General features: G+C 66.7%; 1 protein-coding gene across 1 annotated transcript; it reads right to left on the bottom strand.

Annotated features, from left to right (window-relative positions):
- Positions 1–4,872: 4,872 nt before the first annotated feature.
- CHLRE_07g350100v5 (uncharacterized protein) lies at positions 4,873–25,037 on the bottom strand. Its single transcript, XM_043064543.1, has 36 exons — positions 24,234–25,037; positions 23,948–24,098; positions 23,567–23,671; positions 23,296–23,366; positions 22,916–23,060; positions 22,622–22,717; positions 22,297–22,419; positions 21,915–22,000; positions 21,657–21,734; positions 21,288–21,462; positions 20,810–20,880; positions 20,385–20,513; positions 20,123–20,194; positions 19,629–19,704; positions 19,179–19,300; positions 18,713–18,778; positions 18,279–18,410; positions 17,908–17,997; positions 17,589–17,663; positions 17,190–17,312; positions 16,783–16,859; positions 16,287–16,566; positions 15,226–15,333; positions 14,865–14,966; positions 13,904–14,101; positions 13,591–13,668; positions 13,183–13,308; positions 12,920–13,014; positions 12,539–12,637; positions 12,293–12,347; positions 11,923–12,034; positions 11,293–11,669; positions 10,984–11,055; positions 10,094–10,787; positions 6,553–9,806; positions 4,873–6,250 (listed from the first exon to the last, which is right to left on the bottom strand). The coding sequence occupies exons 1-36, from the start codon at positions 24,882–24,884 to the stop codon at positions 5,456–5,458; spliced, it is 9,159 nt and encodes a 3,052-aa protein (XP_042923111.1). The 5' UTR covers positions 24,885–25,037; the 3' UTR covers positions 4,873–5,455.
- Between the last annotated feature and the right edge of the window lie 61 nt (positions 25,038–25,098).

The raw sequence follows: 25,098 nt of genomic DNA, 5'->3' as shown, positions 1-25,098 counted from the left end.
CAGGACGCGCACCACAAGTTGTGTTTATTTATTGGCGCGACGAGCCCTCATTATAAGCGACGCACGCTAGGGCCAAAAGTCGCCACTTTCCTGGCGTCGGTGCCTCCATATTGCCATCCACAGCTAGATGGACACAAAGCATTACAAACGAGCGACCTTCAAGTGGGGGTAGTCCGAATCCTAACGAAATGCGGACTCGCCGAACATGTCGGCATGCCCACGCACGCACCCCTGGTGCGCGCCGTGCTTGGCCAGACTGCCCATAGCGGCCGTGCATGGTCGCATAGCCGAAAGAAGCGCGCCTGGGCATTTGTGCGGCCGCTGCGTGGGCACTAGGCCAGACCCCGGGCACTGCCACGCAAGGGGGGCCCGGGCGCCGTGCCGTCGGGTGGTCAGGCCACGCCTGCTTGCGGCGGCCCGAGTAGCGGACATGCATGCCAGCTGGTAGGGATAGATGCACATGGGGCTGGGCAGGCGCAGCACAGCGACTCCGGGGCCCCAGCTGATTCAGGGGCCCCAACCGCACTGCAACGCCGTCCACGCATGCTCAGAGCCAGCGTGCGTCCGCGCCCGCCCGCCCGCCCCATCCCCTCCGCTTCCACCCACGCCACCGCGTCACGTTTACTCACAAAATAACTGGTATCAGAAACGCAGGCAACTGACGAGTGAAGGGACACGCAAGTCAGAACCGGTAAGTAAGGAAAACGCTCTTCTAGGACCAGCCAGCTGCCCAACTGCCACACAAGGTCCTCTTTTCTCGAACGGCCCCAACAACCGACTCTCAACCCGTGCCCCCCGAAAAGTTGCAAGCTAGCCCGCGGGATCTCACAACAAGCCCAGCATTTAAAGCTTCGCTGCTCTGTGAGGGACAGTGCAAGCAGCCCAGCCCGCAGTTCTCCCGGCGGCAGCAGTCCAAATCTAGTTACGGCATTAGGCAGCACAACAACATCACAGCGGCACTTTACTGTTTAGTAATCAGCAAGAGCCCAAGGTGCTGGAGTAGCTTGAGCGGCAGTGCATCGTTAGCTAGCCTTGCGGGCCGTTTGCGCAGGAGCGCACGGCGGCAGTTGGCGGGCAGTAAGTAGTATGCGCCGCCACGGGGTCCTCCCAGGCGGGGGCCGCGGGGTGATGGGTGCGCCGGCACTGGTGGCGATGGCGATCGCACTGGTAGTACTGGCGTCCCAAACAGGTGCGTGTGCGTGTGCGAGCTAAGCTTCATACCTGCTACAAGGAACCCTGCATGATAACCCCATTCATCCCCAGTAGTCTCTCGCACCCTCGCAGTCACCATGTGCTCATACATCGCACATGACAAGCACCTCCCCTCCCGCACTCCCCGTACCCTTCACTCCACGCACGTGCCTCAGGCCGGGCGGCGGCTCAAGACACCGCCTACGCCCTCGACGACACCTCTCCGGCTTCTACTGATTCGGGTGGTGACCTGGAGCTGCTGCTGGATCCCTCGGCGCAGCTGCCTGCAGGCGATCTCAAAGAAGCCACCGCCGCCACCACCACCTATTCGCCCTATCCGGTGCGTCAGCAGGGTCAGGGTCGGTTCGTGCGTCAGCTAGCCGGGTCATCAGGGCCGCCTCAGAGCACTGCTGGTTAGTTGGCGGTTGGCGACCGCATGCTGTGCGGGACGTGCCGACGCGGTGCAATTAGCAATTCGTGGAAAGAAATGCAAATTGTGGTCTAACAAACTATGAATAATACGCCACTACGAGTCTACCATGCACGACCAACCCCCGTTTCCTGCCCCTGACTTCCCGCCCCACAATGTACCCATACGGTCTACTCCCCTTGCAGTCGCCGGCAGAGTACAACAAGCCCTCCCCGCGCTGGCGTGGCGAGCCTCCGCCGCTGCCTAGCGCCCGCCGCAGCCCACCCTCGCCTCCCGCGCCGCGGCGTTCCCCGCCCTTGCCGCCTTCCCCGCGGCCGCGCCCGCCCTCACCCCCGTCGCCTCCGTCCCCTCCGCAGCCGCCGCGCAGGAAGCCGCCTTCACCCGAGCCGCCGTCACCTCGCCCTCCGTCACCGCGGCCACCTTCACCCCGGCCTCCTTCCCCGCGCCTGCCCTCACCCCCGTCGCCTCCGTCCCCTCCGCAGCCGCCACGCAGGAAGCCGCCCTCACCCGAGCCGCCGTCACCTCGCCCTCCGTCACCGCGGCCACCTTCACCACGGCCTCCTTCCCCGCGCCCGCCCTCACCCCCGTCGCCGCCGTCGCCGCGCCGCCCACCGGTGAGTCGAAACCTCTCCCAGCCCTCAACTGGACCGCCTTTGCACTGGTTCCCTCGCTCACATTCGCTACCCCCTCCCCGCCCCGCAGTTGCCTCCCTCGCCCCGCCCGCCGTCGCCTCCCTCGCCCAGGCCTCCTCAACCCCCGTCACCTCCCTCACCTCCCTCACCTCCCTCACCTCCCTCACCACCTCGGCCAATTCGTGCGCCGCCGCCTTCGCCACCCCGGCCCGTCCGTCAGCCGCCGCCGCCGCGCCGCCGTCCACCTTCACCACGCCCGCCTCGTGTGCCGCCGCCTTCACCGCCCCGGCCCGTTCGTCAGCCGCCGCCGCCGCGCCGCCGTCCACCTTCACCACGCCCGCCTCGTGTGCCGCCGCCTTCACCGCCCCGGCCCGTTCGTCAGCCGCCGCCGCCGCGCCGCCGGCCACCTTCACCACGCCCGCCTCGTGTGCCGCCGCCCTCGCCGCCCCGGCCCGTTCGTCAGCCGCCGCCTTCGCCGCCCCAGCCTGTGCGCCAGCCACCGCCTTCGCCGCCCCAGCCTGTGCGCCAGCCGCCGCCTTCGCCGCCCCAGCCCGTCCGTCAGCCGCCGACGCCGCGCCGCCGTCCACCTTCACCACGCCCGCCTCGTGTGCCGCCGCCTTCGCCGCCCCGGCCTGTTCGTCAGCCGCCGCCTTCGCCGCCCCGGCCTGTTCGTCAGCCGCCGCCGCCGCGCCGCCGTCCACCTTCACCACGCCCGCCTCGTGTGCCGCCGCCCTCGCCGCCCCGGCCTGTTCGTCAGCCGCCGCCGCCGCGCCGCCGTCCACCTTCACCACGCCCGCCTCGTGTGCCGCCGCCCCCGCCGCCCCGGCCCGTTCGTCAGCCGCCGCCGCCGCGCCGCCGTCCACCTTCACCACGCCCACCTCGTGTGCCGCCGCCGCCGTCACCCCGTGCTGTGCGCCGGCCGCCGTCGCCCCGTCCTGTGCGCCGGCCGCCGCCGCCGCCGTCGCCCCGTGCTGTGCGCCGGCCGCCGCCGCCCTCGCCCCGCGCTGTGCGCCAGCCGCCGCCGCCGCCGCCGCGCCGGCCCCCGCGCCCTCCGCCGCCGCCGCCGGCGCGCCGGCCCGTGCGCCGCCGGGCCCCGCCGCCGTTGGGTGGGTCCTGCCCTTCCCGGTCCCAAACGATCCTTCTCTCCTCCTGCCTTTTATGTTTTTCCTTGCAGTCTCGTTTGGGTGCCAATGCCATCATACCTCTGCTCGGAGCGATCTCATGTCGTCCCTGTTCGTGTTCTTGCCCCGCCCCGCAGAGAAGAAGTTTGAGACCTTCCCCTACAAGAAAAAGTGGATTATCATGCAGTCTACAAGGAGATTCAACGCGAGCGAGGCCGCGCGCTTCTGCGCACAGCAGGGCTTCAACTCACCCAACTTCCTGAACCCGCGCTTCCGGGGTAAGCGAACGCGCCTTCTCGAGTTTCCGTTCATTGGCAGTATATATGGCGGCTCAGTTTCCTTCGCACATCATCGGCGACCCGTTGACGTGTGACCATGGCTGCGCGAGCCTGCGCCAGCACAAGGCACCACATGACACACCCCTGGGCCATGCAAGCCGACGAGCGACCTGTCGATCACCATCACCACCATTACCACCGCCCGTCTCCTCACGTCCCGCATGGCGCTCTGCCCCCCACCCACCACTTCTGCAGAGGCGGAGCAGGAGCTGTGCTACTACAACGGCAAGGGCTGCTGGCTGGGTGGCCGCGTGGGCGCCTACTGCCCAGTCATGGCACCCGACCAGAACGGACGTGAGTGGATGCCGCCGGCCACGTTGCCGTAGTAGACTTGTAGCGGTGCCGGAACCTACCTGCTGGGCCTGCTGATGTTGATGCGCACGTACATGCCACCGTACCACACTTTGGGCCCCTTGACTGCGGCGTGCTTCTCGATCGGCTGCCACGCACATGCATCATGACGCCTCACCAGGGGTCGTATCTTGTTTTGGGGGTAATGTCTAGCTCCAGACAAAAACGGCCTGGTGGCCGCCGTCTTTTGTCTGGGCACATGGCGGTTTGGGGGCTTCTCCATAGGAATTGGGACAAAACCCGCCCCAAACCCGGGCCAACAAAGTCTCGCCCCAGACATTAGCCCCAGGGAGGAATGTCTAGAAAACGGCCAAAATGGCCAATGTCTGGAGACATTAAGATAGGAGCCCTGCGCCTCACCGCCGCACCTCCCACCCTGCAGTGTACGGCTCCGAGGATTGCGGCAACCGCCACTACGCGCTGTGCTACCGGGCGGCCAAGGGGCCCTGGAAGCCGGACGGCACGGGCGGTAACCCCAACGGTGTCGGCCTGTTCGGCTAGGCATGCTAGCTAGCATGCTGCACACCTGCTGGCACAGGGCACACCCGCCCGCGCCATCAGCGCAAGGGAGCCCAGAGTATTGGGTGGTGCTGTGATGGCCGTTGCTACGCTATTCATTTAATCGTGAGCCCACTGGGGATATTATTTACGGTGTGACGCTGTGCGCCCTGAAAGACGCTGTGTCACCCAAGCAAATCGTGAGCCAAAGCTAAGCCTGAGGTGTGTTCAGCAACTAACAGGGAGCAAAAATGCAAGATGAGGTGTGCTGCTGTTTGATTGCGAGGCGTGTGGGTACGTGTGTGGCATTTATTCCTACTAGGTTACAAGCACACTTCATCAAACCGTGGGATAATGTACACGGGCCCTTCAAGAGCTCCACTATTCCTGTAATCGTCACGTCATCGCCACACTGAACACCACCAGCTACACACAACTTGTGCGGTTCCTGCCAAGCAGGCCCACATGCTAGTTACCAGTATGCACTACCGTATCCTGTAAAACTATGGCTCAACGGTATGGTACGCTGTGGCGCACAGGCACTGCTACAACACACCATAGCGCCATCAGTACTACTACTGTTCATGGGAACTGGCCAGGAACTGCACCAAGCCTCTATGCGTTAACTGATGCTCGTCTATCTTCTGATGACAGCACAGTGCGTGCCATCCATTATTCTACATGCGAGTATATCAACCACGGAGTACTTAAGTACCACTGCACATTGCCCAAGGTTACGTGCAACTTGCCTGCTCCTAACAATCAACAAACAACGCTTGTCCGAAACACGGCTACCATACTCACGCAGCCACTACGGTACCATACAAACCGACGTGGCCACATATGGCGCACACCTGCCACCTACCAACCACCAAACATAGTCGGCACGCAGGCTCACAGCGGTAGGTAGCGTGTGGCGGCACAGCCCACATCCACACAGCTGCTGGCCGCGCCAGCGCCCTCGCGCATCACCTCGAATTCGTCCACCAGCTCCTGAAGCACCGCCGCCACCCGCCCCCGCAGCAGCCCGCCGCCGCCACCGCCCCCAGTGCTACTGCTGCCGCTGCCGGCCTTGCTACTGCCGCCCTCAAAGTGACGAACCAGCTCGGGCGCGGTGACGCCGACGCCACCGGCGGCGCTGATGGCAGCCAGGATGGAGTCGCGGGTGGGGGCGGCGCTGCCGGCGGCCGCCAACAACTTGGCAGCCGCCCCCACCGTCGCACCCGCGGTCACAGCTGCTGCATCCGTTGCCGTGTTGGCCTTGTGCTGGTGGGGCGACACCGGCGGAGAGCCGGATCCCACCCGCTGCGCCTGTGCCTGCTGTTGCACCCGGGCCACCTCTGCCTTTAGCGCCTCCAGCTCAGCCTGCATGGCCGCTCTCGCCGCCTCCGCCGCCGCCGCAGCAGCCCGGCTCTTGGCAAGCTCCCCCTCCAACTCCCGGCGCGCCGCCGCCTCAGCCTGCTCCGCAGCCTTGGCTGCACGGGCCTCCGCGGCGGCAGCCGCCGCCTCCGCTGCCGCCGCGGCAGCGGCGCGCGCTTCTGCCTCTGCCGCGGCCTGCTGCCGCCGCGCCTCCGCCGCCACCTGCTCCTTCTGCGCCTCTGCGGCCCGTGCGGCCTGTTGCGCCGCCGCCAGCTCGGCCTGCAGCTCGGTGGCGCGCCGGGCGGCCTTCGCTTCCACCAGCTCCTTGGTCTGGTGGGATGATAGGGATGAGAGAGGGGTGAGAGGCAAGGGGCGTGAGGGCAGCAGGCAGGCCATGCGGTTACGTAGGACGGCAAGCCGCGGTGTTGAGCATTGCCAGAGGCTGAACTGGGTTAAGCGACGGACTAAACGGACACGGATTCGGGTAGCGTTTCAAGTGGTGCCGGTATGCAAGTCAGGACTCCGCCTTGTGTGTAATAAGGGGAGCTCCTGCCGCCGGCTGCACTGCGCTGCACCGAATGAAGCCCTTCCCTCACGCCCTTCCCCCCACCCCAACCCCGAGACACACGTACCTTGACGATTCGCTCCTTCAGCTGACGCGACAGGTCCTCCCGCACCAGGGCCATCTGGTCCGCGTGCCGCCGCTCCGCCTCCGCCAGCCGCTCCCGCAGAGCCGCCACCTCCGCCACCGCCTCCGATGGCCCAGGCGTTGCCTGCTGCTGCTGCTGCTGCTGCCTATGGGCTGACGGCGGTGGCAGCAGCGGGGAGGGCTGAGCAGCAGCAGCCTCCGTGGCGGCAACCAGTGCCTGCGCAGTCGGTGGTTGCTGCTGGAGCTGCTGAGGGGGCTGTTGCCGAGGGGGCTGCTGCTGCGGCTGCTGCTGCTGCGTGGGGGTCGCCGCTGCCTGCGCCAGGGGCCCAGACAGCCGCCGCGCTTTGAGCGCTGACGGCGCCGCCGCGGCAGCACTGGCTGCGTGTGCAGACGCCGCACCTGCCCCGGCCGCCGCCGCCGCGGAACTAGCTTGCAGTGCTGGTGTGATGCCGGCTTCAGCTCCGGCGCCAGTGGCAGCAGGCTCCTCCGCAGCTGCGCCCGCCGCGGTGCCCAGCTCCGCCTGTGCCGCGGTGCGCTTGGCACCCGTGGTCAGCACCCGCGGCGTCGCCGCAGCGGCAGCTGCAGCGGCGGAGGCCGTCGCGACGGTACCGGGCGGCGTCAATGCAGCTGCAGGCGCCGCCACCGGTGCCACCACGGGTGCCGCCGCCGTCACCACGGGTGCCGCCGCCACCTGCCCTGCATGCGCTGGCATGCCCGCGGCGGGCTGCTCCTCCGCCACCGCGGTAGGCGGCAGGTTTGAGGAGGTGCCGGCTGGTTGTGTGGGAGCGCCGTCATGCGCGCCTTGCGCCGCAGCTGCCGCAGCATCAGGCATGGCCTCCTCCAGCCGCCGGTCCTCCTGGTCCTCAGCGTCTTCAGCTGCAGCACCGTCAGCAGTCGCCACCGCCGCTGCCGCCCGCTCTACCGCTGCCGCCGGCTCCAGTCGCAGCTGCCGCCGCTCCTCCTTCGCCGCGCGCTTCAACTTTCGCTCGGCCTTTCGCTCGGCCTTGTCTCGCTTGCGCCGCTGTGCCTCCGTCTCGCCGGCAGGCGCGGACTGCCGCTCGCGCCGCGGCGCCTCCGCCACAGCCGCGTCCTCCTCCACCATTGCGGCCTCATCCCGCTCGTCTGCAGAGCCGCCGCCATCGCTGCTGGCGGCTGCAGCCGCAGCCGAACGGCTAGCAGCCGCAGCGGAGACTGGCGCCGTGACAGGCGCCGCGGCAGCAACTGCCGCAGCGCCGGCGGCAGCAACTGTGGTTGCTGCCGGCGTAGCCCCCGGGCGCCGCAGCAGCGGCACATCGTCATCATCGCTGTCCTCCGCCGCCACCGCAGCCGCCGCAGCTACAGCAGCGGCGACGGCAGGCGCGGCAGTAGCAGCGGCAGCAGCGACGGGCGTTGCGGCAGTAGCAGCCGCGGTGGAGGGGCGGCGGCGCAGAACCAGGTTGTCATCCGAGTCAGACGCCGACATGGCCACCTCCTCCTCCTCCGTCTCCTCCACTTCTGAGCTGTCATAGCCACTGCGCCGCCGGCCGCTGCCACCACCGCCACCAGCAGCACCGCCGCTGCGGCCCTTGCCCTTGCTCTTCCGCCGCCGGCTGCGCTCCTTCTGCTTCCTCGCCGGCCGCTCCGCGTCCTCGTCCTCGTCATCCTCCTCCTCTTCCTGCTGCTCGCGGCCCTTCTTGCTCCTCCTCCGCTCCTCCTTCTCCTCGCCCTTGCCCTTGCCGCCGCGCCTTTTCTCCACACCGCCTTTCGGCGCCAGTGCGGCGGCAGACGACGGCTTTCGCCCACCGCCTCGGCCCGCCTCCCGCACCGCCGCAGCTTTCTTGGCCGCGGCCGCCGCCAGCGGTGCATCGCTGTCGTCGTCGCCATCGTCGTCGTTACCGCCGCCCTCATCGGCTTCAGCATCCGAGTCGTCCTCCTCCCACAGCCCCCGCCGGCTCTTATCGCTGCGGCCCGAGGGCCGCGCGGCTGCGCCCAAGGCGCCAGCCCCCGCCGTGGCGGCCTTGGCGGCCGCTGTGGCGGACTGCTTGCCTGCCGCAGCCGCCTTGTCTGCGCCGGCACCGCCCGTGGCCTGCCCGCTGCCAGCACCGCCCGTCTCCCCCTCGTCATCCACATCGCTGATGTCGCTGCCCACGGTGTCGGAGCTGCTGGCAGGCCGGGCCGCCGCCGCGGCTACCGCCGTAGCAGCGGCGACGCCCCGCTCCTCGGCCCCCGCCTCCGGCTGCTCCTCCCGCTGCTGCTGCAGCCCATCATCGCCATCCTCCTCCTCGGCCTCATCTCGCGCAGCCGCTGCCGCAGCGGCAGCAGCCCGGCGCTCCTTCTTGGCATCACGGGCCTTGCCATCATCCCCATCCCCACCGTCGCCGTCGCCGTCCGAGTTGAACTCGGTCACGAATTGGTCAGCCCACGTGACGGATGAGCGGGGCCGCCGCGCCCGGCTGCTGCGGCGCAGGCAGGTCGAGCCCCACTTAGCTATGCCCTTGGCGCCCTCGCCTTCGCCGCCCTCGTCCCCGCCAGGGGTGGCGTCGGCATCAGCGTCGGAGTCAGCCGCCGCCGCCGCGGCAGAACGGCGGTTACTGCGGCGCAAGGCGCCACCACCACCCTCGCCGTCACTGTCGCTGCCGGCAACATACTCTGTGGCGGCAAGCACGGCGGAGGGACGCAGCCTCCTGCCAGAGCGGCTGGTCCGCACCTGCTCCTCCGCCTGCTCCTCCTCGTCCTTACCCTCATCCTCCTTGGACGCGGCCGCCGCTGCTGTGGACTTGGCTGGGCGGCCCCGGCGCTTGCCAGGCTTCGCCCCCGCCCGCTCCTCCTCCTGCTGCTCCCCAGCTCCGCCACCGGCACTGGCCTGGGACTTGCGCCGCTCCGCATCAGCGAAGCGACGCAGCCAATCCTCGCCCTGCTCGCCCTCCGCCTCCTCGCCCTCATCATCCACCATCATGGCCTTCGCGCCACCTCCAACAGCACCGACAGGGGCACCAGCACCGGCAGCACCGGCACCAGCACCAGCAGCACCGGCACCGGCAGCAGCCGCCACGTCGCCTGCGGCCGCCATGCCGAGGTCCTTGGGGTCGAGCAGCAAGTCATCGTCAAGGCCCAGACCCAGCTCCAGGCCAAAGCCCAGGCCCAGAGGAGAGGGCAGCGGCGCCGGCGAGGGAGCGGGGGCCGCCGTGGGTGCGGAGGCCCGGCCGCGGGCGCGGCGGGTGTCGGCAGGGGCGCCGGCAGCGGGTGCGGCGCGCACGTCTGCAGCGCGGCAAGAGTGCGTGCGTTGTGGTGACGAGCGGGGATGTTGTAGAAGGGATCATGAGCGGGTAAACAGCTCAGCAGGCTTGGCGCTTGTCCACGTAAGCATGAGAAGGATCGAAGACAGCACGTGAGCTGCTCCCAAAGCCCACAGCAAGCCCACAAAGCAGCTGATTGGACTCTGGGCTCAGTGCCATACCGATGGATCAAGTCAGCAACGCAAGCGAGCCCAGGAGCCGCCCATTCCCACCCACACCCGCACCTACACTGCACCCACTCCCACTCACCCGCCATCAGCGCCGCCACCGCCGCCGCCGCATCGAAGCCGCCGCCGCCACCAGGCAGTGGCGTGCCCTTGGCGGCCGGCGCTCCAGCCTGCTCCTCCCCCTCGTCTTCCTTCTCGGTGTCCTCCTCCGCCTCCGCCTCCTCCTCATCCTGCTTCTTATCACGCCGGCGTCGCTTCACCAGCTCCTTCTTGGCTGTAGAACCACGCCGGCTGCCGCCACGCTGCCGCTTCTCCTCTTCCTTCTCCTCCTTCTCCTCCTCCTGCTTGACGCCCTTCCGCCGCTTCTTCGCAGCCACCGCCACCTCCTGCTCCTCATCCTCGCTGGAGTCCTCCATGACCACCACATCGCTGCCCTCACTCTCACTGTCGCTCGTCTCCTTCTCCTCCTCCTCGTCTTCCTCTTCCTCATCCTCCGTGTCCTCGATGTCCTCACCAAGGCTGTCCTCATCCTCCTCCACCTGCCTGCAGCTAGGTCGGCCGCGGCCCCGCCGCGGCGGCGGCTCCGACCCCAGCAGCGCCGAACCAGGGGTCACGGCGTCAATGGAGGCGACGCAGGCGAGGGCGGAGCCGGGGGTGGAGGCCGCGGCGGCGGACTTGGCAGGGCGGCCGCGGCGGCGCTGGCCCGTGCTGCCGCCGCCGGTGGCGGCCGCGCCGCCGGCAACGGTCTTGGTGGGCGCCGGCGTCCGGGCGTCGACCTGTGTGTGGCCAGGTCGGGAGTGTGCGTGCACGTGCGCGTGTTTGACAGCAGGGAGTAGCTGGGTCGGTGGGTAAGTGTGAGCATGGCACTCCACACCATACACACGCATCTTCACACGCCCATGCCCACTGCCCTTGCTCGCTCACGCTACAGGTCCCACGCTCAGCAGGCCAACACACGTCAGACAGACGGACCTTGCGAGCGGTGAGGAAGGCGCTCTCCTCCCAGAGCCCCGCACCCAGCAGCGCCTGGGCCCGCTCCCCCGCCTGTGGCAGCGGGTGTGACGCAGGAGCCGACACGAGCGATCGTGCATGAGATGAGTGACGAGACAAGGCATGCCAGGGAACAGAGATCGGGAACCAGGACCTGAATGACCTGATTGGTTTGAGCTTCCAAAACAGTGCAGCAATTCCTGCCAGCCCAGGAAACGATGTGAGGTAGACACACACGGCATCGCCACTGCAGCCTGGGACCCAGTCGCGCCCCCACCCCCATCCGCTCACCGCCTCGTCCTGCTCCTCCTGCGCCGCCGCCCCCGCCGCCTCCTGCTCAGACCACTGGCTGCGCCGCCGCCGCTTGGTCGCGCCGCCGTCGCCGTCGTCCTTGCCACGCTGCTGCTTACGCCGCGCCGCCGCCGCCGCGGCGCGCTTGCGCCGCCGCTCCTTCGCCTCCTCCGCCTCCTCGCCATCATCAATGAAGTCGTCATCGTCGCCCTCCTCGCCACGCTCGGCACCGGGCAGGGCCGCATCGCCGCCGTCCGAGTCGTCCGCCGCCGTCAACGTTGCTCCAGCCGCCGCCGGCTTGGTGGCAGCGCCGCCGCCAGCCGCAGTGGCGACGGCGCCGGCGGCCGGAGCGTCCGGCTTGTCCTTGTCTGGCTCCACTGCGGGTTGCATGGGGGCAGGTGCCTTGAGGGTACCGCGGCGCTTCGCACCGTGCTCTGACTGCTGGCTCTCTGTCGGCTGCACGGGTTGCACAATGGCGACCTCCCGCCTGGCGCTGCTGACCGACTGCGTAGTCCACCCACATACGGGCCCCACCAACATCTCCCGGACCCCTCCACACCTCGCCCGCCATCCCCCACCTCCCCACCTCCCCGGCCCCTCCCTCCCTCCCGCCCTGCCCACGCCTCTCACCCGCCCTGCCCGCCGCCGCCTCCGCCAGCTGCCAGGGCTTGTAGGGCTGCAGCGCCTTGACGCGGCCCACCACGTCAGCAGCCCGGTGGCCCTCCACGTGGATGCCCAGGACCTGAGAGCGAGAGTGTGACAGGGGCGGGCGGAAGTTACTTGCCTACTCCAACGGGATTCCAGGCATGACTAGCTAGCGGAAGGGAACGGAGTGGGGAGGGCAAGGGGGGTTCTACCATGTAATGATGCCGACGTAGATAGCTAGGTGTCGGTGGTGATACGCATCCCGTGTCAGCTAGCGCTGCCCGGGCGCCACTGCGCGGTGCCGCCCACCCCACCCCACCCCACCCATGCACCCTGCCGCCGCCGCCGCCCCCACCTGCAGGCCGCTGCCGTCGCTGGCGCACACACGCATGACCTGGAGCCCTTGGCGACTGCGGGGTGGGGTGGAGGGTGGGGTGGCCGTAAAGGGGCAGGAGGTGAACGTGCAAATGGGGAACAGGTGGGCAGGTGGGGACATCCTGACTTCATGTCCTCCGCCTTCCCATCACGTCCCAGCCACCACGCAGCCCCATGTCCCCGAGGCCGCTCCGCCGCCCCCCCCCCCGGCAGCTCCCGCACCTACCCGCGCATGCCGCCGCCGCCCTTCATGACCGCGTCCAGTGTGGGCAGCAGCGGCAGCAGTGAGCCGCTGACCAGGTGCAGCGGCTGCTGCCGCTTGGCGCTGTGAGGGCGAGGGGGAAGAGCGTGGGGGAAGAGGGGGAAGTGTGTCGGGAAAGCGGGTTGCTTGTATTGGTAGGGGGGATCTTTCATCTGCTCGTTTGCTCAGCCAACCCCACCAGCCCCAACAGCGGCATTTACTACACCAGGCTCAGCCATTCCGCACGCCGTCCCGCTCCGGCGTAGCCAACCCCCGCCTCCACCCCACCCTGAACACCCCTCAACAGCCCTCCCCCTGGTGAAGCCAGCCCCGCTCCTCCTCATCGTCTGCGGCTGCCGCACTCACGCGTTGCGGTTGTACTCCTCCTTCCAGCGGGTCTTGAGCCATGTGCCGCGGATGCGGTCGTCCGACACGGGCCGGTAGCCGCGAGACCGCAGCGTCTGGGGTGCAGGGAGTTTGGTGTGTGAAGGGCGTTTCATATGTGTGAAATGCTGAAGTCATACGCTGTGTATCAGGTGCACACACGCACATCAGGTACACCCCAAGCACCCCAAGCGCTTTAAGCACCCAAGTACCCAACCCGACCCAACCCATTTCAAACCACTCACGTCTCGGTCGATGTCGGTGGCGGCGTACCCAGTGCCCGGCCGCACCAGGCGAAAGTAGCTGGGCAGGGCGGTGCGGGCGCGGCCGCGGCCCTGCACCTTGCGCCCGCGCTCGTTGCGCTCAATGGCCTGAGGGGCGAGAGCGGGGTTGAGAGTGGGTGGCAGGGAGTTTGTGCGGGCATTTTGGGGGGGTCCCTGGCTCGTCTCCTACATCATCGTATCCTGCGCCTTCGAGTCTCTGGGATTCCTTGTTGGAAATGGTGAAAACAGGCCCCTTCCCATCCCGCACCCACCATATGCCCCTCCCACCCCACCGGCCGGCCCCCACCCCCATCCCGCACCCACCAGCGCCCCACCCCACCTCACCCACGCCCCGCACCCCACCCCACCTCACCCACGCCCCGCACCCACCAGCGCCACGTAGATCATGTCGTTCTGGGCGTTTTGGTTGTACACGAACTTGGTGTGCGTGTCGGAGTCGTCAGCCAGCTGCGGGGGAGGAGGGCGAGGAGGAGGAGGGCGAGGAAGAGAGAAGGGAGGAGAGGAGCGTGTGTGTATGCCTGGAATCAGCCGTGCAAGCGGTTGTAGGGACGCCCCTGATACACCATCTGCCATCGGCCCGAGCTCCCATCCCCTTACTCACAGCCTCCTACAGCTCTCGAAACCCCCTCAACTCGCGCGTCTTCTATAGGAATGGTGGATACAAAAGCCCCTCCCCCCTCACCTCCTTCTCGTAGATGCGCAGCGCCGCCTCCCAGCTCACTCCGCGGTCCGTGCTGAACTCAAAGTGGCTGGTGGTGATGCGGGAGTCGGGGTTCATGTAGATGGTCTCGCGGCCCTTGAGCCGGATCTCGCCGCACGTGGGCCGCACGATGCCGCTCTCGTAGGTGCCGGCGCGCTTGGCCTCCTGAACCTCAAAGTCCTGGGGATGTAGGGGAGCAGTGGGTGGGTGGGAACAAAGCGGTTGCCACATAGCAATGGGGCGGGCGCACAAGCGCCGCATCCGCCTGCGTCTTTCGCTCTGCCTCTCACCCCAAGCCGCCCTATCCCGCCCCCCTCTCGCCCCTCCTCCACTCCTCCCTCTCCCCCTGCATCTGGGTGCCCCCTCTGCGTGCGGGGCATCCAGGCTGGCAGTGCCTGTGGGGAGCCGTACGCGGCCCGCACACTGCCCAGCACCCCGTCATCTCTCCCCTAACCGGTCCCCATGCCACCCACATCTACCTCTTAACCCTTGCCTCACGCCCTCTCTGCCTCTTTCGCCGCCTGGGCTTGTGTGTAGTCTTGTCTTTGTTATCCCTTCTTTATCCTACTGCCGACACGCCTCGGCCCTTTCACTGTGCCCTGCCCTTCCGATTTTTGCCTTGCCCCTTTCCCACATGTCGTGCTCCTGGCCCGACGCTCCCTGCCTGGCGTCGGGGCTGCTTTCCTGGTCGCCAGGTAAGTCGTGGGTTTTGCTTGTCGCGTCCGCGTGCCTGTCTTGTGCTGTTGTGCGCGTCACCGAGCCCGGGCGGCGACATTTATCGCCGGCGCCGCTCGCCCTGCTGCTCCACGACGCCTCGGCCCACATCCCATAAGTATTATCGCTCGCAACTAACGCCTCTGCCTGCACTCCCGTTTTCGTTGGCTTTGGTTTAGTTTGGGCTGGTATTTACAAACCCCCCCCCCTCCCGCGCCTCCCCCCTCACCAGCAGCGCTGTGAAGTACTGGAAGATGCGGCGCTGCATGTCCACCCGCACGCCCAGCAGCCGGTTCAGCAGCCGGTTCACGCCGCCCATGTTGCCGGCGCCCTGGTGTGGTGGTGCCGCGAGAGGAGGGAGGGGAGCGGAGCGGAGGGTGGGTGTGCGTGCGGGTTTTGAACCGTGTGCGAAGTGGTACAGACCGCGAAGCGGTCCGAAAAGCAGTGAGCCACTGCCGAGCAATGCAGGCGGCCACCTCGTCCCCCACTTCTGGTTTGGGCGACGACTCGTTACCTCATTTGAGACCTATTACGCTCGAGCCTATAACTCGCCCCCACCCTTCCCGGCCGCCATCAGTCCTCTCCCTCACCTCGGCCTTGTCCTTCATCATGGCGCCTGTGACCGCCAGCCCGCCCTCGCCGTCCTCCCGCAGCAGCCCCACCGCCTCCAGCTCATGAACAGCCTCGGCGATGAAGGACTGGGTGTGGGTGTCGAGGCGGGGAGAACAGGCGGGGCGGGCGGCCGGGTGAGTGCAAGGCAGGCCGGCAGGTGGGTAAGGATGGGAAGTCGTATACACGCGTACAATACGTATAGCGTATAATACGCGTATACTACGTACATGCAAGAGAGCCTCTGTACGCCAGGCGTAGACGTATTGATACGCCGGATCCACCATCCCGTCAACATCCCGACCGGCGGTTTGCCACCATGACCCCTTTTTTACTCACACGCCTGACGTAAGGATTTTGCCATGACGTATTGCGACTATTTAGAGCTTAGCGATACGGTTTTGTGAAGCAAGAGATGCCCTGAGTGCGACATTTGGGGACATGTCGCTGGACACTTTGCTGCAACACGCGTGCGGACAGCCCACCAAAGATGTCACAATCGCTACAAGTACCACAAATAAGCATACGCAAGTGCTCAGGGCATGGGTAGTGTGGTGTGCACGGACACGCTCCGAGCAAACCCTGGGTGCTCGGACTGGCCAGGAGCAAACTTCCCAAACAAAACACATGATCCATGCGGATTCAAGCCCTGCCCAGTTGGCTATACAAAGCACGCATGATGTTGAGTGGTTTGAAGCTTTTAGGCGCCGAAATGGCGAACGTGGACAAAAGTTATGAGGTATAAGGGTGTTTGTGGTCGGGGTCCCCCCAGGCGTATTAATACGCTATACGCCGCCCTATACGTACAGTACGTATAACAAATGGGTCCTATACGCCAGATTTCCCATCCTTACAGGTGGGCAGGAAGAGCGACTGCACAGACATCCAGCCCCAAATGTGACAGCAAGGAATGCAGCAAAAGGCACTGTAGGGTGCGCGAGGGTGACGCTGAAGTACAAACGACTTGCCTCCTCACACACGCACACACGCACACACATACACACACACACACACACACACACACACACATACACACACGCACCTGCATCTGCGTCGTGCGCTCCGCCGCCCACAGCCGCCCGTTCACCTCCCACCCGGCCGGCGGCCCCTCCGCCGCCGCCCCTCCTCCTGCCGCCGCCGCCCCACCACCTCCCGCTCCTCCTGCTCGCGCCGCCGCCGCCGCCGCCGCCGCCTCCGCCCTCTCCGCCAGGTGCAGTCTGAGCCACTCGGGTGTGATGCCCGCCAGGGGGCTGAGGTCGCCGCTGTGTGGCAGCACGCCCTTAAACACGCGGTACAGCTTGGACAGCGCGCGGGGGCCGTAGCTGCAGTAGTGGGATGGCAGTAGCAGGGGGCAGTGGTGGGAGCAGGTGGCAGTAGCAGGTGGCGGTAGCAGGGTTGGATGGGGGGAGGGATGGCAAGATTCGGGTGGAATGCGGGGATAGGTTCCGATGTCGCAAAGAGGGGGTTGGAGTGCGCCAAGATGCCTAAACAACGTCCTTAGCTCCTCCTCCCGGCAACAGCCCACACACAGGACTCACGTGGTGTGGAAGTTGCTGCCCGACAGCACGTCCACTGCGCTGACGGCGTTGCGGTCGCCGTGCGTCAGCGCGCCCAGCTGAGGAAGAACACGGCAGGGGCAGGGGCAGAGGCAAAGACAGTTAGGGGGGGGGCAGTAGCTGGTGGTAGCAGGAAGCGGCGGGCGCGGCGGCGGGAGCAGCGGTAGGAGCAGAGTCGTGGATTACGCGCGAGATACCTAGACGACTGAAAGGAGGGCCCCCGCGGCACGCGCGCTGAAACGCGCCCGCAAGTCTACACTATCCATCCACCACCCAACCCACCTACCCACCCAACCAGCACCCAACCAGCACCCAACCAGCACCCACCCAACCAGCACCCATCCACCCACCCAACCAGCACCCGCCACCCGGCGCCCCCTCCCCCGCACCTGCATCAGTCGCGCCGCCACTGCGGATGCGAAGCGGTGCTCCCCCGCCACGTCACTGGACACCAGCACGTACAGCGGCGGCTGCGCCTGGTTGGAGCGGTGGGAGCGGCCCAGCTGCTGCACCTGGGGGGGGTGGGGGGTGGGGGCGGGAGGGGAGGGAGTAGGGGAGGGAGGGGGGAGTAGGGTGAGGGTGGGGGTGAGGGTGGGGGTGAGGATGTGTGGAATGCACGTGGGCGGCGGAGGGTCGCGGCGCTCTTTACTTCCTGAGCCCTGACCCCATCCTATCATCCCATGACTCCAACCAGTCACGCACACACCCGCACGACACCCACACACACGCACACACACACACACACACACACACAGACAGACACACACACGGCACAGCCACGCCCCCACCGTCTTGTCGGCACTCCAGGCCAGCTCCAGGGTGATGTGCACCCGCTGCCGCGTGTTGGGCTTGGAGCGGTCGGCCTGAGGGGTGGGGTGGGAGGGGAGGAATGGGGCGGGGGAAGATGTTCGGAGTCAGCAGACTGAGCAAACACATGCGGTATAACGCGTGCGGGCGCAAAGCGCCCCACCCCTCTGTTATGTCCTACACAGCGGTCATGAACCACCGTTAATCACATGCCCCATCACCCCATCGCTCCCCAGGTGTCCTCCTCCCCCTCCTCCTCCTGCTCCTCCCCCTCCCGCTGCCCCCGCCCCCCCTTCCCACCTGCAGGCTGATGCCTGTGGAGGCGGCGTCGCTGATGATGGCCACCAGCTTGGTGCCGGCCTGGAACTGCTCCTTCTCACGCAGGTTCACCTGCAGGCGAGGACGGGGAGGGGGTGTTGGGGGGGCGAGGAGGAAGGGGGGAGGTGATGTGCCCGAGCCCAACGAAATAGGTCCCAATAGTCAAGGAATACTCGGGAATGGGGGAGGCGCGGCGGCAGGCAGGAGGCCGGGGAGTGCGCTACACCAAGACGGCCTTTCACCCTCCTCTACCACTGTAAGCCCAAACCTACCCCTTCCCTCCTTCCCGGCCACCCTCTTTCCACCCCCACCAAACATTCACACCCACGCACCACCACCCCTCCTCCCCTCACCGCGTCCATGCTGCAGCCGTGGTTGCGCGGCACGTACTTCCAGCCGCCGCCCTCCTGCGCCTCCATGCGCTTGTTGCGGCCCGTCATCTCCGCCACAGCGCCCGGACCGCCCAGCCGCTGAATCAGGTCGTCCTGGGGGGGGGAGCGGGGAGTATGTGTGTGGGGGGGGGGGAGGCGGGGTGGGTTGGGGGCACAGGTTAGGGATTGCCTGGGTCGGGCGTGTGTGTGTGCGTGTGTGTGTGTGTGTGTGTGTGTGTGTGTGCAAGTGTGTGTGTGCAAATTTGTGTGTGCAAGTGTGTGTGTATGTGCGTCATCCTCCCCATCATGCCACTGCTGGTACTGCTGCTTACACCTTTCCCCCGGTACTGTTGGGCTTGTGGTATCCGTCATTCATGCATCCACACCCCCAAACACCCGTCGCCCCCCTGCCTCACTAGCGGGTTCTTGGGCAGCCTCAGCTTCTTGGCCGCGGCCTCCAGCTCGTCGGTGGCGGCGCTGGACTGTGGGGCGACAGGGGGAGAGTTGGAGGGGTGGCAGGAGGTTGTAGGTACCAGCCCAAGCTCCAAAGAGCGAGGAGGAGGGCGTGGCTTATGCTTTGGCAACGAAGGGAGTGGAATGGACGTGGATGCAGGGGGCGGCACGTCAGGGCGGCAAGCTTGCCGCACGTCAGGGCGGCACGTCAGGGCGGCAAGCTTGCCGCCTCGCCCTTCGGGCTCGTCTTTTGCTCCTCCACCCTCCCACATACCCATGCTCCCATCCTGCCCCGCCTGCTCAACCCCATCAGGTTTAGTATCTCCCCTCCCCTCCCCTCCCCTCTCCTCATCCCCTTTCCGCCAGTACGGCTTGCTTTAACATTTAGGCTGGTATATCAACATCCCCCTCATTCTCCCTCCCTCTCACCGGCAGGTAGGTGCGCATGAGGTTGAGCAGGATCTCCTGCGCGCTGGTCTCGAAGCTGAACGAGTCGAACACCGTGTCGGCGCCGCCGTTGGCTGCCACGTAGGCGGCGGTGCGGGACTCGCCTGCGCAGGGATGGGGATTCGCAGGTATGGAGATGCTGTTGAGGATTTGCAGGTGACACACCGGTGTGTGTGGGGACGCCGATGAGGAGGAGGATGGGAACACAGCCTTAGAAAGCTTGTTCTTAATGCTCCTGTGCAGGGGACAGGGTGTTGCCGGGGAGCCACCCAACTCCATATCGCGCAACCCGGCACGGTACCCCGTAAGTAAGGTGGTGCCTGGATCGGCCAGCGCATACACCTAGGCACGCACGCACGCAAGCACCCACGCACACACACACACACACACACGCACCCATTCATGCACGCACGCACGCGCCCGCCCGCCCACCTGTGCTCTGCAGCCCGATCACCACGCACTGCCCGCGGGCCAGCGCCTCCTTGGCCAGCCGCTCCACCTCGTCCACCTGGGGGCGTGCATGTGTGTGTGTGTGCGTGCGTGTGTGTGTGTGTGTTAAAGAGCACAAGGAAAACGTTGCGCAAAGACAGTGTATGCGATGCAGCAAAGCGAGTGTGTGTGTGTGTGTGTGCGTGTGTGTGTGTGTGTGTGTGTGTGTGCGTGCGTGCGTGTGTGTGTGTGTGTGTGTGTGTGCGTGTGTGTGCGTGTGTGCGTGTGTGTGTGTGCGTGTGTGTGTGTAGAGGGGGAATGCGGGTTCTTAATGTGCCAACACTAATGTGTGTGTGTGTGCATGTGTATCAATGTGTGGGATGTAGAAGGCGGGTACCAGTCCTCATCCGACCACACCGCATCTGAGTGGCGCGGAGGGCGTTCTGAGCAGGGCGTGACGCGGGGGTCTCTGTGTGCGCACACGCCCACTGCCCCACCTTGCCGGCCGTGCACAGCTGTTTGAAGAAGCGCAGCTGGGCGCCGTAGAACTGGCCCATGCCCTCTTTGCGCTGTCGGGGGGGGGGGAGGAGGAGGGAGAGGACGGAGGGGTAGGGAAAGGAGGGAGGGAGAAGGTGGGTTAGGTGGGGATGGAGATAGAGAGCCACCTCAATGTCCGGAGCCTTGTCATCAATTGACACGCATACGCACGCAACCCCCCCCCCCAAACGCACACCCCACACGCACACACCCTGTCCTCACCCTCTTCCCCTCCAGCTCCTGGCTGCTCATGAGCGCCTTCTGCAGCTGCTGCCACACGCCGCACGCGCCGTCGTACATGTCACGGAAGTCGTCACTGGTGCGCACCGGGGCCATCTCGAACTTGACGCCCTGGGGAGGGGCGGGAGCAATCGGGCGGGCGGCTGGGCGGAGAGGGACGAGGGGTTTGGCACGGTGCGCTGATACGCTACCTCGCACCAGCATGCCCCCGGCTGTACAGAGCCATCAAAGTACAGCACCCAGCTTCGGCACCCTCTCTGCCTCCCTGCCTCCCTCCCTGCCTCCCTCCACGCCTTTCCCCCCCGGCCCCCACCCATCCTGCCCCGCTCCCCCCGCCCTCCCTCCCCCTCCCCCCCTGCCCCCCCTCCCCCCCTGCCCCGCCCCCCGGCCTCCGGCCCCTCCCTCACCTCGTAGCTGAGGGTGCGGGCCAGGTAGGAGCCGTTCTGTTTGAGCTCCATAGCCACCAGCTCCATGGCGCCTGCAGGGGGGGAGCGTGGGGGGAGAGGGAGGAACAGGGATGAGAGATGAGAGATGTGAGAGACAAACACGGTGTGGGCTTGAGGGGTTGTGTCATATGGGGGTCCGACCACTGGCCCCGACATCAAATTCAACCCCACAAGCAGCTACCCGCCGCATCCCCATGCCCTGCCCCATCCACAGCGACGGACCCACCCACCCACGCAACCAGCCACGTAACGGCAATTGGGTCTTGGTTTAGTTGGGATTGGGAAAAACGGCCCCCACTCTCCCACCAGCACCCACCTCGCCCGCCCTCCCAACCCGGCTCCGCCCTGCCATGCGTCGCCGTCTCCTCTCTGTAACTCCTCACCGTAGGCAAACACGCGCCCCCAAGCAACCCCTCCCAACTCCCATCCCAGCACTCACGCACGCCGTAGGTCTTGAGCATGGTCACGAACTGCTGCTTGCCCGGGTAGGCGGTGCCCGGGCCCCACAGCCCCAGCCGCTCCATGTAGCACAGGTTCTCGCTCTCGGTGGCCCCAGTGGCGCTCACGTACAGCACCCGCGCGTCGCGGCAGCGCCGCTGCAGCTCCACCACCGCCTTTGGAGGGGGCGGGGGCGGGGAGGGGGCGGGGAGGGGGTTCGGAGGGTGGGATGTGGTGGTGATGGTGGTGGTGGCGGTGGTGGTTGAGTGCATGGTGCCGGGGAGGCGCAGGCATTATTTCCCAAACGATTGATGACAAGTGGGACAGAGGCTGGGATTCACCACCTGCCAATCCCGTCACCACTGCTTACCCGGCTGGTCTTGCTCTCCTTCTGCGTGAGCTTGGTGCCCGTGGACGTCTCAGCGTCCTTGGGGAGGCAGTTCTTAGCCTTGGGGATGGGGGGGTAAAGTGCGTGGGGTTGAGGGTGACGAGTCGAGGTTAGGAGTAAGGGCAGGAGTGGGGCAGGAGTGAGACCGTAAAATGCGCTTGTGAGTTCCCTGCGCACACGCCCCAACCCCCACCCCAAATCACACGCCCCCCACCCATCCCACTCCGACCCCACGCGCACCTTGTGGCACTCGTCCAGCACCAGCAGGCCGTCAAAGGCCGCCCCGCCGCACCACTCCACCAGCTGAGCCAGCCGGGAGCCGTCGCCTGTGGAGGGAGGGGGGAGGTAGGAAGGGGGAGGAGGGGGGGCGGGGCGTGGGGATTTCATCATCGTCCAGCATGACAGGAGGCGGGGCAGTGGCGGGGTTGTAGGCACAAGATCGACCATGCAAAAGGCAAGAACACACCAGGCAAACAACCGTGAAGGAGCTGCAAGCCCTTGCCCTGCTGCAACCCCTGCTATCGCCCCTAACTCTACATTCGTTGCTGCCTTGACGCGGCCTCCCTGCGTGGCGGCTGCCTCGGTCATCGCCGCCGCCGCTCCCCTGTCATTGGACACTCACCGAACTCCTCCTCCGCCTCCTCCTCCGGCGTCTTCCCCATGCTGCCGCCGGCCATGCTCGCACCCGACTGGCCGCCACTGCCGCCCGCCGCCCCCTCCACAGCCGCCTCCAAGGCGCGGCGAGCTGCGAGGGCAGGCAATCCGGTGAGAACGAAGAATCGTCTAAAGTTAACGCGACGCGACGCAGCGCAAGCCACGCAACGGGACTCGGCTTCCCTGTGTGCTCATGTCAGACAATCCCAACCCCTGCCCTACCCCGTTCCTGCCTTGCCCAGGCATATCCTTTGCCCCGCCCCTCAGCCCCTCAGCCCCGCAGCCCGCCTCACCCGCCGCCGCCGCCGCACTGGCCCGGCGCTTGGTCCTGCCCGCCTCCCCGCTGATGAGCAGGTCGTAGGTCAGGAACAGAATGCCCTTGTCCCAGCCTGTGGAGGGGGGGCAGGAAACACAGGGCGGAAGGGGTGTCGGCAGTGTCCGGCGTCACCGCAGCAATCCTCAATTCTAACCCAACCCACAGCAACACCGTCCCTCGCAACCCCCACCCGTAATACGCCCGCCCCCCTCCCTCCTCACCCGGCAGGCCGCTGAGCCCCCTCTGCCCCGCCCGCCTCCCTCGTCCTCACCCGGCAGGCCGCTGAGCCCCCTCTGCCCCGCCTTGACCGCCTTGAGGTCCAGCAGCCGCACGCCCTCGTACCCCAGCGCGCCAATGTCCGCCAGGTCGCGCCGCACGTCATGCAGCAGGTCGCCGCAGGCGGACAGCCACACCGCCTTTGCGATGAGGGGGGAGATAGAGGGGAGAGGTGGAGGGAGGAAAGGGAGGAGTGGGAGAGGAAAGGGAGGGGAGACGGAGGGGTGCGGGCGGGCACGGAGGGCTTTTGCCAAGCCCAAGTTGGCCAGGGCGCGGGAACGAGCCAGCGCCACCACCAGCAGCAGCATCACAACCACAGCCACCGCATCCCTTGTTGCTTACACGCAACAAATCCCCTGCCTCCTTTCCACCCACCTTGGTCCGCCCCTTGGCGAAGTTCTCCAGGATGGCGGCCGCGATCTGGCGGCCCTTGCCCACGCCCGGGCCTGCATACACACCGGGGGGTGGGGCGGGAAGGGGGCGGCGACAGCTTACTGTGTGCGGCTGGGGTGGCGGGCAGGCAGGCACCTAGGCAGGCGGTTGAACAGCGAGGCAGGCAGGCAGGCAGGCAGGCAGGCATTTATTACACCCACCCACGACCAGCGGCACCCCGCTTCGCCCCTGTGCCCTGCCTCTCCTCCCTCACCGTCCCCCAGGAAGAAGCCCGCGCGCGAGCCGTCCTTGAGCCGTGTCTCGTGCCTGCCGCACGCCTGCCGCACAGCCATGAACTGGGCCGCCGAGATCTTGCCGGCTGTCCAAAGAGGGGAAGGGGAAAGGGGAAAAGGGGGCGGGGGGAAAGGGGCACGTAGGTTGCTGGGAGGGTACGCAGCCAGAGCCAGATAAAAGGAATGGCGGAGGCTGCCACACCGCGTACTTTGACAGCACAGCAGCCTCAAGCCGCCCTATCGATGGCAAGGCGGCCTGGTGTGCCTCCCCCCTTCCGGTCCCCCTGCCGTGCTCCCGTGTCTCCGCTGCTACAGCCATAACACTGCGCATGCTACTGCCATATCACTGCAACGTCACTCACACGCCAGCACGGGCACGGGTAGCGACATCTTGTACGACACGGGTGGCACTGGCACGCTGGCCAGCGCGGTGGTCTCCGCGATCTTGTCGGGGTGGGGGCGCAGCCCCGCAGCCTCCAGCTCGTCGGTGGCGAAGTTGGAGAAGCAGTTGTCCTGTTTGTGCATGAAAGAGGTTAGCGTTATTGCTGAACGGTGCAATGCAAGGAATGCGGAGACGAACGACATGCCTTAAGCTCAGCAGTGCCATTGCTCAGCTACGCAAAACAACTGGAAACGCCCTCGTCTCACCTCCACGCCATCGCCCAGGCCGGCGTCGGCGTCATCCGCCGCAGCGGCGGCAGCGGCGGCGGCAGCCGCGGCAGCCGCCGCCGCTGACGGCCCCGCACCCGCGGCGCCCGCGGCCGCGCCTGCCGCCCCGGCGGCCACGGGAGGTGCATTGCCCCTCGGCACCGTGACGGGTTCGCCATAGCTGTTGTAAACAAACTTGGCGCGCGAGCCCTTACTTTTCTGGCGCCTCTCGAGCTGCTGCTCCTTCAAGTACCGAGCCATGTCCTGCCAGTCGAAGTCTGGGAGGTCGATGTCTTCCAACGGAGCGGGAGCGGGAGCTGCAGCCGCAGGGGCGGGGCCGGGCACGTAACGAGCAACTCCCGGCGCCGTTTTGGGCGGTGCACGCTGCACGTTTGCTTGCTGAACCGCGGCCGGCTGTGCCCGAGGGTGGTTCTGCTGCTGCTGTGCCTGAATGCCGGGCCGACCTGCTTGGTTTGGGATGTTGCTCTCGCCGAGCGGCCGGACCTCGCGACCCCGCGCTACCACTTGCTGTAGCTGAGACGCCTTGAGACCGCCCCGACCATGCTGCTGCTCTTTTGCAAGCCCGACGCCCGAGGTGCCCTGGGCTACAGCTCGTGCCAAGCCAGCAGACCCCACCGCATGTTTATCCATTGTGCTGATATCGAAATCAATTGCCTATGCAGCCATACTCGGGGCCTGTTTGGGGAATTCTGCTGCCAGCTGCACTTTGAGTCAGTTGAAATTTGAGTGTAGGTCCCGACGCAGCGTTTCGCCCATAGAGCACAGTTCAGCAGGCCACCTTGTACACTGATATGACTACAAGGAACACAGGCTGCAGGCTGTGCGAGCCGGCGACGTCAATCGG

This window comes from Chlamydomonas reinhardtii, chromosome 7, assembly GCF_000002595.2.
Source record: "Chlamydomonas reinhardtii strain CC-503 cw92 mt+ chromosome 7, whole genome shotgun sequence".
Classification (NCBI taxonomy): Eukaryota; Viridiplantae; Chlorophyta; class Chlorophyceae; order Chlamydomonadales; family Chlamydomonadaceae; genus Chlamydomonas; species Chlamydomonas reinhardtii.
Note: the sequence above shows the minus strand (reverse complement) of the source record. Positions and strands in the feature narration are given on the sequence as shown.